The 17,970-nt window shown below is 39.9% G+C and overlaps 1 protein-coding gene across 8 annotated transcripts in view; it reads right to left on the bottom strand.

Moving 5' to 3' along the window:
- The window catches only part of dicer1 (dicer 1, ribonuclease type III), a 173,696-nt gene that overhangs the window by 37,916 nt on the left and 117,810 nt on the right, over positions 1–17,970 (bottom strand). For 7 of the 8 annotated variants that reach the window (XM_059648939.1, XM_059648934.1, XM_059648933.1 and 4 more), the window contains 3 exons: positions 15,127–15,232; positions 11,342–11,517; positions 4,980–5,775 (listed from right to left, as the gene is read on the bottom strand). In XM_059648939.1, the coding sequence (XP_059504922.1) occupies positions 4,980–5,775; positions 11,342–11,517; positions 15,127–15,232 (1,078 nt within the window). Of the gene's footprint in view, positions 1–4,979; positions 5,776–9,800; positions 10,488–11,341; positions 11,518–15,126; positions 15,233–17,970 lie in introns of those variants that run through there. The other variant, XM_059648940.1, reaches the window with a different exon arrangement.

The following is a 17,970-nucleotide window of genomic DNA, read 5'->3' as shown; positions in this document are numbered from 1 at the left end:
ACTATTAAAGGGTTTTTATGTAAAAGAGAGCACAGTAGGGAGTGAGGTTTGAGGTTTGACTCCGTGGGTTGAGAACAACTTCGACCTTAAGTTTTGAGCAGCCAATGAGCACAGCCCCTGAATGAAGCTCCTTGCCAGCCACATAAACCTAGAATATTAGCGTTCCCATTATTCGAACCTGCTTATCAATCAACTCTCAAAAAACACAAGAATATAAAGTGTTAGAAATAGAGACTGAGAGAAATGTAGTTAACATCAGTAACCCGATGTCCAAAGCTCCAAAAGAAAAATGGTTGCCCTAATCTCATGTGTAACCAGAAACAGCACTGAAATACTCAAGTTAGAACATGGCACATAGAAATAACCTTTACAGCTTTAAAAATAAAGACCTACAAAAACACGATATGAAGTAAATCATTCAGTCCAAGGTCCAGGGTCGACAGCACTGTTTTTTGCTCAGATAGAATTTTTAAATCGATGCAATGGACAACTTCAATTATGCTCGCAGATTCCTCACTTTAAGAACAATGATACATTAAAACTTGTACAATATCCTACAATAAAAAGTAAATTTTGAAAATCAAATTTAAAAGACAAAATGTTTGCCCAGACCAATGACCTGTCCTTTCCTTTCTTTTCAGGCCTTAAATGGACCAGAAGTGCCCTTGAATATAGCCTTTTACCCTTTTATTCGAATTTGTATCTGAGAGGCTGTATCAATTCTGTACAGTGCATCAATTAATAGCCGCACGCACTAGCCACATTTAAAGCCAGAGGTGGCTATTTAGTCAGAAACTAGTAATGTTTTCCAGGTGCCCTCCTCTCTATTTTCTTTAAAATTGATTTATTAAGGAAACAGCTGTAATTACAACAATATAATTTAGAACACATTTCCTGCTAAATCATCCATTTTATTCTTTACGGTTCCACACTCTGAAATAATTAACACTGCAATATTCTCTCCAATCTGAAATTATTCTGTCAGAACATAGGCTTGGTAACATTATTCCAGTGTATTACAGTATAATGTATAAATATGCTTCTAACAATCTGTCATTATGGTGACACCTAGAAGACTCCAACAGATTGATGAGGGCAGACTCTGTAATCATCCAGTAACTCAAACAAAAAATACAAGTGCTGAGACTTTTAAAAATATTGCATTTCACATATAAAATAATAATTACTGTTATGACATTTGATTTTTTTTTGACAGTTTAGAACAGATGGGATTTTTCCAGCATTCTCCAAATCTGATTTCCATACATTTTCCTGTCGAGTGACTGAATATGCATCAAAAGCCTTTTTTCTTATCCTCTCCATCTCCCTTTCTATTGGGGTCTATCAATTTAAAACGACAGACAGGGTTAATTGTCGCCAGCAATGTTTGTATGAGTGCAAAAAGGCTTTTGCAGGAAGACGATGACAGGCAATGTTGAAACCTGACAACTAATTTCACACGCCCAGATTCTGGCTTGTGACAATTAAACAGTACCTGTCAGTTCAACAGGGCTATTTATTTCTTAAAAGGCCGATAACCTGCTTTAATTTAAAATAAGTTTTAAAAATTAGACACATTAGCTGGAATTCAATATTTCAACATTTGTTCAAGGATCCCAGCTTTTGAGAATGGCGTAGCTGATTCATCTCATAAGGAAGGGCCATCTACTGGAATAATACTGAATAAAGAGGCAGTATCTTCTCATCCTACTGGAATACACAGCACCATGGCCAGGACAAATACTTATTTCACTCTCAACATCTCAAACATGATAAAACTAAGTGAGAAGTGAATGGCGTACTTTGAAGAACAGCATTCTCAGTTAGTACTGAATAAAATGGGAGTAAAATTGTACAAATTCAGGAAAATTAAAAGAAAAAGTTGAAGGAAAGTTCAAAACAAATTCTCTGTTGGATCATTTAAAAAGCGAATTATTTCAGCTGGATATCTATCTTCCACTACATTTCGAGTCCTTGTGTATGTCAGAACAAAACAAAGAAGCGAAGGAAGAATGGGTAACTGTCAGCATTAACTATGCCAGCTGGTTATATTTTCATGCATCTCAAACTGAAGTGAGTCTGTGCCCACCAACAGCAGGGTCTTTTTGATCTTTTCATCTCTCGGTACAATCCCTGCATTTCGTGGTGATTTTGTGTGCTCCTACGAGATTAAGAAAGTGTGCAAAACTCAAAAAATGTTGTAATGATTCATGTTTCAAAGTGACATTGTAGGAAGAATTTGCCAACTTTTGTCACTGTTAAGGATAACCAAGAAAAGAGTAGGGCGCAAACAGGGTCCAAAGGGGCAATCTTTGTGTGGAACCAGAAGACAAAAGGTGAGGTTTTAAATATACTTTACATCTCTACTCATTATTGAGAAAGTGAATGTCGGTGATGAAATTGGGAAGGTGTACGAAGTAGCATCAAAAGGAGGAAATATCAGTGGATTAGAAGTGGACAAATCCTAAGGCCTTGATGAGTTGCATCCCAGACTGTTGTTGAAGGAAAGGAATGAGAGTGCAGAGGCCCTTGACTTTAATTTTCAAACTTCTTTAGATACAGGAGGTGCCAGGAGGACTGGAGCTAATTTAGTAGCAGATTTTTACAAGAATGGTTAGGATAAGCCAGGAAACCACAGGAAGGACTAAATAAGGACAGTCAGCACAGCTTTGCCTGATTTACACTTTTTTGAGGGTGGTGAAGAAGGCACGAACTCCTAGGATACATAAAAATTTGGCAAATTCGATCTAAAACTGGCTTGGTGGCAGAAGGCAGGGGACGGTCAGAGGTCATTTTTGTGATTGGAAGCCTTAGGAGCTATGATCAGTAAGATCGCAGATGACAAAAATTAGTGTGATAAATAGTGAGGAATAAAATTTTTAGACTACTGGATGAAAAAGGCAGGCTGTCAGATACGCAGAATAGTAGTAAATGGAATTTAATCCTGAAACGTGAGAAGTGATTATTTTGGGAGAACTGACAAGGCTAGGAAATAAATGATGAATGGTAGGACCTTAACCTGTACTGAGGAACATGGCAGTTAATACTCAAAACTCTGCAGGCAGGACCACCAGTAGTTAAGGCACTTAAGGATCCATTGGGATACTTGCTTATGTTAGTCAAGCCATGAAGTACAAGAAAAAGGTAGATATTATGGAGCTGTACAAAACATTGCTTAGACCACAGGTGGGTACTATGAGTAGTTCCGATTACTACACTGCAGGAAGGATGTGATTTTAAACAGGGGTGTGGGGGTTTCCACCAGGATGTTGCCTGGGCTGAATTTCAACTGGTTGAGTTTGAAATGTTTTCCACCTATCGTGTAGGCAACGTCCACACCACTGGAAAGCTTGTTCTTGACAAGATGAAGAATGGTGACAATGAAGATGGAGAAAAGGGTGGTGATGACAAATCAATGCTTGACCTCAAAGGATTCTGTCATATTACCACTGGTGAGGACGGTTGCTGACATCTTATTAGAGGAGACAGAGGATGAGTGCAGGACAAATGAAGCATTTTGAAGACTTCCTGAGGAAAGACAACATAGATATCATCGTAGAGATCTTCATTCAAAAGAAAATGACTTCTTGTGAAGGCACACAATTCTTTGAGAACACGCAACAGCAAGGGAACGTACGGGAAAGGAACCAGGAAAGGAATGCATGCAATGACCTCAAGGCCAAGGACCAACTCCAGCTTTGAAAATACTTGTTAAGTGAGTGGTCTAAGAAGTGGGCCTAGGATCTGGCTCATTAGCCACACAAGGACTCCTAGGTGGACAATCATGCTCATTAGTGAGCGATTGGTGGCAACAATGCCTAATTCATCTATGAAGAAGCACACAACAACAGACTATAGTTCAACCGGTTTATTTGAAACACAAACACTTCATCAGGTGAAGTGGAGGGAAGCACACAGGTACCTCTACATGTTCTTCATAAAGCATAGAAGGCTAAAGGGGCTCCTGATTGAGATGTACAAAATTGTGACAGGTATAGATAATAAGTATTTTTTCTTAGTAGGACAGAAAATAACGGGGGACGTCAATTTCAGCTAAGGAGGTTTAAAAGGGGATTTAAGGAAGAATACTTTCAACTAGTCGGTGTACTATCTGAACTCTCTGCCAGAAAGGGTGGTAGAACATTTGAAACATCATAGGATACAAGATAAAGAGTTAGGTGCTTGATAATTGACATGGGCACAGTGGACTGAAGAGTCTCTTTCCACACAGTAAAATGTTAACAAAGAACTGTTTTAGTACCAGTAGGAAAAAAAGATTTCTACGCTTGATTGAATGCCACTGAATCCCAACCTAAAATGTTCACAAAGACAAGATACAATTTGCTTGTAATAACAATTTGCTTTTTAAGGGATAGTCAAAATTCACCATGTCAGCATAATCAAAGAAAATACACTAAGATGGTCAATCCAAGGGAAGTACACAGCACTAAGTCTGATCAAGAAATAGACAATGGAGAGGACTTAAGGCAATTAAAAAGCAACCCAAAATCAAAATCTCTACTTTCCAGATTCTATACACTGACTTTAATTCAAGCTTATACTTTTACAAAGCAATGCAAACCGACAATTTGAGCAAGGCTGTCTGAAGCTGCACCAGAAGAGTAAAGTAATTTATTAAAAATGTCAGTCTCTTGAAGTGTTACTATTTTCTAACAGCTAATAGTGGGCCACATATAATCAGTCATTTAATTCTTTTTGGCACTAGCGATGCTGAATTAAGAAATAAGTTTAAAGCAAAATGGTGTGCTCTGAAGTGCACTGACGCTGGATTTTAATTGTCATTGATGTGAAGTATATATTTATAACACTGCTTTCACATTCAAATCATCATGAATTTTCATGTGCTAGCATTGGAAAGGGTAACAAAGGAGTAGACAAATGTTGAAAAGATAAAAAGTTAAAAGTTTAACACAGCATTTCAACCCACTTGACTTACGAGTTACAGATTTAACACTCACCTTCTTACTCCTCATGTAAGACAGCCGCCCTTCATGGGCATCTGGGTACGTACAAAACAGATACGTTGTGATAGCATGTTTTAGGAATGAATCACCAAGCATCTCCAGGCGCTCTAAATTGAACCCATCGCTGGCATTTGACAACGTCAAAGCCTGGAGAATCAGACCGGGGTTGGGGCCGAGGGTTTCGGTTGTATATATGCCAGGGGGGCAATTGCCCGAATCCAAAATCCATGGCGGAATTGCTAGAGGCTCTGAGGAATTGCAGGAAACTGCCTCTTTTGAGCAACAATCTGAGGTAGATTTGTTAGTAATTCCGTCTAGGTTATTACTTTGTAGATTACATTCAACTCGGGGCTTGGGCTGGTTCTCTCTGTGGTGTGTATTACGCACGGGAACTGAGGTAGCTGGTTGTACGAGTAAGTCATGCCTGTACGAGTTAAGTTGATTTTGCTGGCAAATGCAACCCTTGTTTAGCAGTTCAGCATTTCCATTGGTTAGGTTTTCGGTACAAACTATGCCATTTACTGGTATTGTGCTCTTGGTGACTTTGTCAGCACTGAAGAGCTTTTTGGGTGACAGACTCTTGGTGGATGTTTTGCTGTTTAGAGACGGCTGATGAAGGTTCTCCATGAAGGGGGTCTCGTTGATAGCACCTCGATGTGCAGCATCTTCAGGGGCTACAGTTGTGCGGTGCATACAGTAAGTCTCATTTTCGTCTGTACAGGAGCTGGCTGTCAAGATGTAAGCTTTGCTGTCTATAGACTTTTTCCACCCAAAATCTAGGTTGGGATACCTAACACAACAGAGATCACATGTTTACAAAACAAAAGCAAATTTTGGAGAAAACATCTGCATAGATCAATAGAAATAAATGTAACTCCCCCGAAAGGGAAATTCTGAAACCTATCTGGATTTAGGAGCAAAATCATTAAATTATTGAGGCTTCAAACAACATTAAAAGTCAACAATACTTGAGGTTTTGGGTCACATGTAGACAAGACAGTATAGGGACAGTATGTTCCTTTATGAGGACGACATTAGTGAACCAACTGGAATCCTATTGACTCTAAATAATTACATTATTGAATTGAATTTTAACTCATGACTTCTGGGTTGCTGGGGTCTACAATAACTACTATACCACTTCCTCCCACTCCCCTAGTGAAAGCAAAACTTATCACATTAACTTCACTTTCACATTCTAACACAGGAACACCAGTTGGAGAAACTGTGGCCCTTCCCCTAGAATCAACAATCCGAAGTTTGATGCCATTTACCCATGGCTTCCTGTGCTCTATGTTTTTCAATGTTGGTGGTGTCCTGAAAAAATGCTCTGATCAGACTGATTTCTTAGCAAGGAGCTACAAATCAAAATACTTGATTCCTGGTTACAGTAAACAACTCCATAACTTGAGAATAGATGGCTGTCACTTGCTGTTTTGACAAGTCTGTAAATTAGGCCATATCACACCTCAAAGGAAAAAAAATGTCCTTCACAGAACCATTCAGCAGTTTATCTTTCCTTAGATAAAAGGGGAGGAAAACTGTTCACAGGAATGAGGATCTTGATATAATCTTGTAAACGCGTACAGATTTAGCAAAGCCTCCATCATTTTATACTCCATTCCCTTTGTAATAAATGCCTATTACCCATTGAACATCAATGTCAGCATTTCTTTTCATTCATAAACAAGGGAGGCTCAGTAGTTAGCAATGCTGCTTCACAGCGCTGGCGGCCAGGGTTCAATTCCAACCTTGGGTGACATTCTCCCAGTGTCTACATGGCTTCCCACTGGGTAATTCAGTTTCCTGTCTCAGTCCAAAGATATGCAGGTTAGGTGGATTGGTCATGTTAAATTGTCTCAGGTGTTTAAGTATATGTAGGGTAGGCATGGTAAATGCAGGGCAAGGGTAAGGGGTTGAGTTTGAGTGGAATGCTCTTTGGTAGGTCAGTGCAGCCTTGATGGGCCAAAATGGTCACTTTCCACAATGTAGGGATTCTACGATTCCAAAATCACTAATCCGAAATTCAGCTCCGTTATTCCTCCTGACAAAGTGCACAACTTTACATTTTCCCACATTAGATTCCATCCATCAAGTTTTAGCCCAATCATATAAACTGTCTCTACCCCTCTGCAGACGCTGCTATTCTCATTATTTGTCCTCTCACCTATTTTTGTGTCATCTGCAAACTTAGCAATAGTACATTCACTTCTGTCAGCAAAATCAGTGCGGTCCCAGCACTGATCCCTGTGGTGTTCCACTAGTTACACCTTGGGGACTCATTTAATCAAAATAAAGTATGTAGATGGCTTTACAAGGTTATACCAAGATCTTCATTCTCAAAAGATTTACAGGATAAAGAAAAGGATAGAATCCAGCCTTGGATTTTTCACTACAGTATTGTGCAGTTAATGAATTTGTCGTATGCTGCTAGCAACAGTCAGTCTATCTCAGCTCTTGAACTAACACTGCTCTCCCATTTTACAAACCTAATTTCATAGGGGTGTTCCACTTGTGACTCAGACCCAGGAGGCAAATGAAGACAAAGTCTGATTGGCTACATTTAGAGCCATGTACATAATTATATACCCTTGTGCCAAACTGTTGATAACAAATGGACATAGTTTTCTGATGCCTGATTTATCTGTCAATGAAACAACAGCTAATTGCAAAATCTCTTAAATTCACAAAATTGAAATCGAATAACCCAGTGAACAGGGGTTGAGAGGCATGGTGAAAGTAACTGACATGCCTCAGATCCAAGATCTAGGTCATCAGGCTCTTAGACTACAGTGTGGACATAACTAGTAATACCGCACATTTCAAATACAAAGAAAACACATCCTTTTGTTTATCTCTCGCAGTCAGTAATGGAGAACCTTTCATAATAGCTACAGTCTTCATAACAAAGTTCAGTGAACTTACAGCCTTCAGACGACTGGCACAGCAACTGCTGAAACCTGCAGGGGTACTTCAGTTGAACCAATCACTTAAGCGAGCAAACATTTATATAAGTAGTCAGGATTTTGCTGTAATACAATCTGCGGTCTGTGATGACTAGATGACATAATGTTAACAGCCTAAAGCAAATCTATGCATATGCAATGTATAGACCCTCCCTGAAGCTTGTTGCAAGTTATTCACAAAAAAACTGCACACAAGGTCACATGGATGAAATCCCCTCAAATGGCACAAAGTCACCAACAGAAGTTAGCATTTTTAACTAAAAAAAGCATACCTTGAATATTACACAATCAGACACTAAGGACTAAGTTCAAGGTGGTAATCGAATCTCAGGGTTCAGATGACGTTATAAACCACTTAATAGTTGCCTTCACGGTTTTAGGAAGTCTGAACCCCTTCTATTAGATTAGAGCCCTGTAAATTCCTTCCCATGAGAGTTGCTATTTTGTATAATACAATAATCACTGTAAAAACTGTGTTGCATTGCTAGTGTTTACCCTGGACTGTTACCAGCATTCCTGATTTGAACTTCATCTCCTATGTCAACTGCAGTGATGCTTGGTCCAAACACACTTACTACAATGTGATCTGATACTTCCAAATGCTGTAAGTTAAGATTCTTACGTTTTCAAAAGAACAGCCTTGTTGTTTCAGGAACTTCTAAATGAACTCCCTGCAGATCTTAAATATACATTTGGCCATGCCCAGCTTTATAGGCTGATTAGAAACTAAAACAAGTAAATTTACAAGGTATAGGAGTTTAAAAATATCGTGCTATGTTTTTCATTTTACTATGGAACAGAGTTTACTATTTTACAACAAATATTCACTTTTCCCTTTATTCCTCTTGATATTACTCATGTTCAATTTCCTGGCCAAGAGAGCAACACAAGAATATTAGAAACAGGTTGGGGTGAGCCATTCAGCCCTTTGAGCCTACAGTGAGATTCGATAAGACCTTCTCTTCCAATTCAACTCATTCTTTCCACATACCCCTTAATATATGAAAATCTTTCAATCAATGCCCTGAATCTTCTCAATGACTAAGCATCCAAAGGCTTTGACACAGAATTCCAAACTCAGCAACCATCAATAAGATTCCTTCTCAACTCAGTCCTAAACTTATTTGAAACTGTTCTACATTCCCGAGCCAGTATTTACTTCAATGAGAACACTTCTCAATCAGTTACATATTATGGAGAATACAGAACTTATATTTCCTTAGAAAACTATGCCCCTATTGCAGGGATCAAAAAATTTTATACTTGTGGGCTCTTATGTGGATGACAACACCCAACCATTAGTACTCTATATGTAATCTCCTCCAATATATAAATGTAGTAAACCATTTTACTTTCATTCTCCAAATCAGTCTCCTTGAAAAAAAGGTTAAATTTTTGTTTACTTTCATAAGAGAGTTTGTTTTCAACACTTTTTCAACACTGGCAAGACTTGCCATTCATCCACTAATTCCCTTCCTCTTTTCTTCACACCTCCATTTTCACCTTATCTCATTGCATATCTTTTAGAAATGGGAATGCCAGGACCAGAAGTTTCAAACAAAATATTGATTGAGTGGGGCGCAGCAGGTGAAATCAAAAGCTTTCTTAGAATTGGTGAAAGCTAAAATGTTACTTGTCGAGATGGTAGGAACTGCTGATGCCAGAATTTGAGATAAAAAGGCGTAGAACTGCATGAACACATCAGGCCAGGGAGCATCAGAGGAGCAGGAAAGCTGACGTTTCAGGTCCGTACCCTTCTTCAGAAAATCTTCTGAGACCCTTCAGAAATTTTCCGAAGAATGGTCCAGGCCCGAAACATCAGCTTTCCTGCTCTTCTGATGCTGCCTGGCCTGATGTGTTCATCCAGCACTACACGTTATGTTAATTGTAGATGTGGTTATGCTGGCAGATCACCAGATATTTAAAAAGTTGAGCTCACTGATCGAGATGCAAGTAGGGCTATTGAGTCGCCCTCAATTAATGACGTTATCTCCACTTCCCACATCAACTTGGGCTTCATTACAGATGGAAGTGCAGAGTATCCACTCATTTCCTTCCTTTCAGGGAAGAAAAAGATAGGTTCCCACAATGACAAGGCTAGCATTGGCAACAATTTGTGAGAAGTTATAATGCACACCTCAGTGCTGACAACATCGATCCTGGGAACCAGCATGGAATTACAAGCCAGTAATTGAAGCCATGTTCTCTCATATCTCCCAGACAGAAGTCTGACATGCAGACAAAGAGAGAGAGGGACCACCAGAGACATCATACAAGAGAAGGAGAGTGGCAGGATGCCAATCCCATACCATTAGTCAAAAATTAGAGAACCATGAATTCTTAAAAAAAATTATTCAGTTGTTGTTAAACCAGGGAGTATACACATGGGTTATGACAGTCTAAGAATGAGTAACTTAGCATTCCCTGATGACTGGACTCGTAATTTTCCATCTGTAAATGGTCGCTTGAAACAGCAGTAGTCATTTTATTTTCTAGAAACACCATAGTGCACTCCACAGAACCATTTCGGTAATTCCTAAACATTAAAAATGACAAAAAGGAATTAATTTTTGAAGTCTGGCTTTAAAAAAAACACATATGGCAAAGAGCTTTCATTGAGGGGAGAAGTTCAGAATAAGATACATCAAATGGCATGGGGGGGGCAGGGATAGCTACACAAATTATCAGCAAGAGGGACAAAGTGAGAAAGAAAAATGATGTATGTTTGAGAACAGAGTCAGAGGAACTCATAGGTTGCTTGCACTTGAAGTGACAAGCTTGTGACGGAACATGCTCCAACACAAACACAGGTAAATTCCAAAGCTTAATAGGGGTTGGAAAAGAAAATGGTGCAAGGTCCAATGCCGTTCAGTCGCTGGAGGGATCAGAGTTGGATCTAAATTGGTCAAACAGCCTTCTTACATTAGCAAATATGGTCACTGCCATATTGAAACAGTATTAGAATGAGAATATTTTGGGTTCAATGTCCACTCCAGATGTTTGAACGCAAAAATCAAGGTTTGCACTCCAGTGCAGTAGAGAGGGCATGCAACATTGTCAGAGGTGCATCTTTTGGGATCACAGATTAAACTTTTTGGAGAGCTGTATGTTTTGCAAGGTTATACAGGAAGAAAACGCCCATGGCATTATTTCAAAGTTCTACATGAATGTTATCCCAATAACCAATGTTAGTTCATCACTCAACATCATTAATACAGATTCAGCCATTATCAGCACGCTGCCTTTCATATGCAAATTGCCTGAGGTATTTTCTAATTCCAACCACTTCAAAAATATTTCACTGGCTGTAAAGTACTTTAGGATGTCCTGAACTTGACAGATATTACAGAATTGCAAAATTTACTTTCTTGTTTTAATAAATATACACACCTGAAGTTTGAAGGAAGGGCTTCAATTCCCACACCTGCTTCCTTTGCCGTTTGGGCTCTCAGTTCCTCTGCTGTTAACAGGCAGTGCAGTCGATACAGAATACTTGGAAGGCAGACTGCCTTTCTCCATAAGGAAGCTGGGATTGGATGAATAGCACAGAGTTCTGGGACAAGAATCTTTAGAGGGAAATAGATCTGAATGAACAAAACTTCAAACACAATCTTCAATAGAACTATGGCAAATTTATTATAAAACAGCAACATGGGGAAAAAAAACTCAATTCTGCGCACTCAAATGCACAAAAGGTGAATTTACGATGTTAACTATTATTATAAGCATGTCTCCTGAACAGCATTTTCTGCAGTTATTTCAGATTTCAAATATTCATGCAAAATTTTGTTGTTGCTTGTCAACACGCTTGAGAACAAATCTTATAAGCACAAAATAATAATGAAAACAAAAGTGCTGTGAAAGCTGAGCAGGGCTGGCAGTATCTGTGAAGAGGAATCAGAGTTAAAGTTTCAGGTTGAGCGAACCTTCCTCATAACTAACGGTAGCTAGGAAAAATGTCAGTTTTGCTTCTAACAGTCCCCATGAATAACTATTCACCCTCCTAGCTGGACTGTTATCCACTCCTTTGTCTAAACTGTTCTTCTCTCTCTTTGGGCTCCATCCCCACCTATCGTTTACTCCTTCCTCCTTCCCCCTAGCCTGTCTTCTGAACATAAGCAAGGCATTACCTAGCTGCCAGCTCTGAGGAAGGGTCACTCGACCCGAACCACAAGTCTGATTTCTCTCCACAGATGCTGCCAGACCTGCTGAGCTTTTACAGCAGGTTTCTATTTTTGTTTCTGATTTACAGCATCCAAAGTTCTTTTGGCTTTTTATTTAGCACAAAGTAGTGCTGTACTAACAAAAACTATTACCGCAGTACCAAAATATGTGCTTTAGAAGAAGCAGGGATATAAACTTCATACTCCTCAGTCATTCTTAAAATTAACAAAAATTGCTGAATGCCAGGTTAAGCTTTGTAATACCATTTAAGAAATGTATTTACAGCACTTCCCAAATTTTTGACATTGAATTTATTTGCCCATGGAAGCTGTTGGGTACATTCAGAAAAGAACTGTTTCTGATTATTGTACAACAAATCTTATTCATGGGGGTTAGGACACAGGCTTCCCACAGAAAACATGGATAATGCTTCAATGTAACCCTTATGTATTGTGAAGGATTGCTCATTCAGACCAGTCAAGTCAATGAGAAAAATAACAGGAACACCCTTGTGAGTGCGTGGGCCTACAGGTAGTGAATCAGCAGATAAGAATGTATTACGTTTGCAGCAAATAGATTCTTCAAAAATAGTGCCATGAATCTTTCATATCCACTCTGCTGGGATGACGAGGCCTCTTAATTCCTTGTCTAAATGGCAACAGCCTCTGTAAGCCTAGTTTCTAGCGTTTAAATTTCTTGAATGGGATTTGGATCCAAATCTTCTGGCTTAGGCAGAAGTGCTACCTCAGTAGAGTCTCCAATGAAGCGATGTTGTTCTACTCTGCTTGGAATTTATACTATGCAGTCTGTTGTGGCAAGCACTGTCATTTCCTGTTTTGATCTGTATGGGTCTATATATGGGGTCTAATTCTATACGTTTGTTAATTGAAGTATGGGTGGAGAACCATGCCTCTAGGGATTCCTGTCTGTGTTGGTGTTTGGCTCTGGCTACAAATGGTTACTTTGTTCCAGTTAAGCTGACAGCCTTCGTTGTCTGAATGTGCAGATATTAAGGAGAGTTCATAGTATTGCTTTGCTGCTAGCTGGTGTTCATGTATTCTGATGGCTAGTTTCCTCCCTGTCTGTCCAATGCAATGTTTGTGGCAGTCGTTGCATGGTATTTTGTAAACCACGTTCGTTCTACACGTTGTGGGAATGGGATCTTTAATCCTTCTAAGTGCTTTTCTTACAGTGGCTGTGGGCTGGCGGGCCACCATGATTCCTAGTGGGCTTACGAGTCTTGCTGTCAGTTCAGCTATGTTCCTGATGTACGGAAGTGTGGTGAGTGTGTTGGGTCATACTGTGTCCTCCTGTTGTTGTCTGTTATGTAGGCATCTGTGGATAAAGTTGCAGGGATATGCGTTTCAGGCAAGAACTCGTATAAAGTGTTCTTCTTCTTCCTAGTGTATTTCTGGAGTGTTGCAGTGTGTCCTGGCCCAATTAAATAGTGTCCTAATGCAGCTTTGTTTGTGGGCATTGGGGTGGTTGCTGTGAAGTTGAGGATTTGATCTGTATGGGTTTCTTTTCGGTCTACTGAGGTTTGGGGAGTTCAGGGCAGGAAGGAAGCTAGCCATCAGAATACAAGATCAGCTAGCAGCAAAACAGCACCATGAACTCTCCTTAATATCCGCACATTCAGACAATGATGGCTGTCAGTTTAACTGGGACAAAGTAACCATAGTAAGCAAGGCCAAACAGACATGCATGGGAATGCCAAGACGCATGGTTCTCCACCCAAACTTCAAAATCGACAAACATATTGGATTGTACCCCATATTTAAACCCATACAGATCTAAACCGGATATGACAGTACTCCCCATAATGGACTGGGCAGTATAAATTCCAAGCGGAGTAGGATAACATCGCTTCATCGGAGGCTCCACTAATGTAACCTAGCATGATGACAAAACGTATGACAAAAACAAGCCAACTCAGCGAGCAAGTCAACAACCTCACCAATAATAGTTTGTCTTCGGAGTCTGGGCCAAGCAACTGCAAGGTATAGGTTAGATAGAGAAAATAGCCATAATTATGACCCAAGGACTCAAGTATGCTTTAGAATGGATAGTGCCCATTTGGGAGTGGAATTCATTTAGTATTTATAGTTACTTTCGAGAGGAGAAAACCACTATCTCCTCCTCCTCCAATTCTGTGCATCATTATGGACGATAATCTTATGAACATATAAGACATATTTATGCGCTATTTAAAATTTTTTTTAAGTGGGATGTGGGTGTCACTTTTATTGCCTGTCCCTAGTTGCTCGAGAAGGTGGTGGTGGTAAGCTGCTTTTTTGAATTGCTGCAGCCCACATGCTGACGGCTGACCACAATGCCCTTAAAGACGTCCTCAGAAATGTGGACGTGCTGGTGTTGGACTGTGGTGGACGAGGTCACAAGTTACACAACAACAGGTTCAGTCGGACAGGTTTACTTGAAATTACAAGCTTTCAGAGCGCTGCTCCTTTGTCAGGTGAGGGAAAGAAAGGCTACGGCCTAATGTTATTATCACTGGACTGTTAATCCAGAAGCTGAGGTAATATTTTAGGATTCAAATCCCACCACTGCGGATCATGGAATTTGAATTCAAATTAACAAAAACAAAAAGCTGGAATCAGGACTCTAATGATGGCCATGAATTCATTGTCAAACGTCAGGAAAAACATTAATGTCCTTTAGGGAAGAAAGCTGCCATCCTTACCTGGTCTGGCCGACATGTGACTCCAGACCCACAGCAACATGGCTGACTCTCAAGTACCCTTGGGCAATTATGGAAGGGCAATAAGTGTCAGCCTATACAGCAATACCCTCATGCAGTGAATGAATGAAATATTTTGCGTGTATGGTTTTCCATTTAAAGTGGGAATGATCTGATTTAACTGCATTCCAATCTTCTCCCAATCTATTTGGTATTCTGCACCACATCCATCTGTATAGAATCCCAAGTCACACATAGCACCTGACCAAATCCACAGCCGTGCACTAAACAATCTCACTGCAGCCTACTGTACCTGTTTGTTTTGTAGACTCTCCCATTTGGCCTTGCGTTTCTCTGCACTACTTAAAGGAAGTGCCTTTCCCTTTTGATTCAAATGCCGAGGGGTTAAAAGATTCAGTCTAAGAAAAGGGAGATAGATATTCCATTTATAAGTGATGATGCTAAATTTTATAGTTTCATTTTACATTTAGAAATTCAGTTCGCTAATCTACAAGTTACAAAATAGTTGAACATATTAAGAATTCTTGGTATATTTAAGTGGCCATGTGATATTGTCTCCAGAGATGCAAGTAATGTTCCGAGGATCAGTGTTTAAAATTCCACAAGGTGGAGTTTGAATTCAATAAATGCTCTGGCATTAAAAATCTGATGACGACCATGTTGTTAATTCCAGTAAAATCCCATCTAAAATACAGAACAGTACATCACAGGACCAGGCCCTTTGGCCCACCATGGCTGCACCAACCACGATGCCATTCTAAACTCATCTCATCCGTCTGTATGTGATCCATCTCCCTCTATTTCCTGGCTTCAGATGTCTATCCAAATGCTTCTTCAATGTTGCTATCTTATCTGCTTCTACCACCTCCCTTGGCAACATCTTCCTGGCACCTGCTACCCTCTGCTTAAAAAGAAACCTTCCACTCATATCTCCTTTAAACATTCCCCTTTTCACCTTAAACCTACACGCCCGAGTATTTGACATTCCCACTATAGTGGGGGAAAAAAAGACTCTCTGTCCTGTTTATGTCTCACATTATTTTATATATTTCTATCAGGTCACCTCTCAGCCTCAGATGCTCTAGCGAAAACAAAGCAAGTTTGTCCAACCTCTCTCATAGTTAACACACTCTAATCCTGGTAAACTTCTGGCACCCTCTCCAAAGCCTCCACATTCTTCCTGTAGTGACAGGCAGAACTGCACACATTACCTCAAATGTGGCTTAAATAAAGTCTCCTACAGCTGCAACACAACTCACCAACTTTTATAATCAAGGCCCCCACTGATGAGGGAGGCTTGCTGTAGGCCTTGTTTATCACCTTGTATTGCTGCTCAAAGGGAGCTATGAACTTGCAGTTCAGGATACCAATGCCCCCAAGGGTCTGGCCATTTACTGTTTACTTTCTCATGCATTTGACCTCCTAAAATGCATCACTTTACGCTTGACCAGATCAAGTTCCATCTACCAGTCCTTTGCCTAACTTTCCAACTGATCTATGTCCTGCCACACACTTTGACAACTCCAATTTTCCTCTCAACGGCAGATTTACCAATCAGACCAGCTCCATTTTCATCCAAATCATTTTTATATATTACAAGCAATAGAGGTCCCACACTGATCCTTGTGGAACACCACTGGTCACAGACCTCCAGGCAGAAAACATCTCTCCAGAACAACCCTGTCTCTATGACAAAATCAATTTTGCATCCAATCTGCCAACTCAATGTGGGGTCCCGCGTGACAATCTTCTGGATTAACACACCACGAGGACTACACTTAATCCAGAAACCCGGGTAATGCTTTGGGGACCTGAGCTTGAATCCCACCGCAGCAGAGGGTGAAACTTAATTTCAGATTATTTTCATATTGAATTCAAAACTCTAATGATGACCACGAATCCACTGTTGACGTCCTTGTGAAATGCTGTACTCAAATCCACGTAACTAACATCCAATGTCCTACCCGCAATCATCTTCATCACCTTCTCAAAGTCTCAGTCAAATCTGAGGGACAAGACCACCTCTGCATAAAACTATGCTGACTAAATCAAAAATGTTCATTCTTTCTCACTAATTCATTGATGTGTTGACAGGAAAGATACTGCCATCTTTACTTGGTCTGACCTAACTTCAATCCCACTGAGATGTAGTGAATCTTAACTGGCTCTGAATGGGCCTAACAAGCCAGTCAGTTGTGTCCAAGGGCAACTAAGGGTGGCTCAGCCAGCAATGCTCACATCCCACAAGTGAATTTAAAAAAAATCTAAATTAACAGGAAACAATGGTGAGAGACTAAATATGCACATGTATTGTATATATCATACTCCATATGATGCAAATAATAGCATCATAATTGGGCAGATAACCTTAGAAGAAACGTAGAAACATTGTCTCATGGGCCGTTGTGACATTTAATCCCCTCCTAGAATGAAAAATGCCAAGATATCCTCTTATTTAAATTTTCTGCATTCTGGCAAAAAAGACAGATGTGGCAGACCATTCAGCCTGTTGAGCACATTCAACCTTTTCAATGCAATCATGGCTGATCGTGAGCTTCAACTCCACTTTCACATTTGCTCACCACATCTCTTCATTCCCCGAGAGATCAAAATTTATCCACCCCTGCCTTAAATGCACTTAAAAATGGAGCAAACCACCAGCTTCTGGATTACAGAATTCCAAAGAATTCACCCTTTGAATGAATACATTTCTTACTGAAATGATAAATCTTTATGCAGAGACAAAAACAGCATGCTTCCCCGGCCCCATTCTAGATTGCCAAGCCAGCTGTACCTCTTCTCAGTGTCTACCGTATAAAGCTCCTTCAGAATCTTGCATGTTTTATTGAGCTTCTCATTTTTCACTCAATTTATTCACTACATACCCCGGAAACCAATCTAGTGAACCTTGTTTATACTGCCTCCAATGCAGGTACGTGTCAGGTATTCTTTATCTGAATGACTGAAAACTGAAAAGACCCAAAAACAGATCTGTGGACATGCTGAGTTCAGACATTTTGGCAAAATATTTTGCATGGCCCAAATGGAACTAAACGGATCTAAAACGAGTACATTTTCCCAATTTTCCCAAACTCAGCTTGTGTACATAACCATTCAGGCACATGTGGGCCAAGTA

The sequence above is a fragment of the Stegostoma tigrinum genome, chromosome 10, assembly GCF_030684315.1.
Source record: "Stegostoma tigrinum isolate sSteTig4 chromosome 10, sSteTig4.hap1, whole genome shotgun sequence".
Classification (NCBI taxonomy): domain Eukaryota; kingdom Metazoa; phylum Chordata; class Chondrichthyes; order Orectolobiformes; family Stegostomatidae; genus Stegostoma; species Stegostoma tigrinum.
Note: the sequence above shows the minus strand (reverse complement) of the source record. Positions and strands in the feature narration are given on the sequence as shown.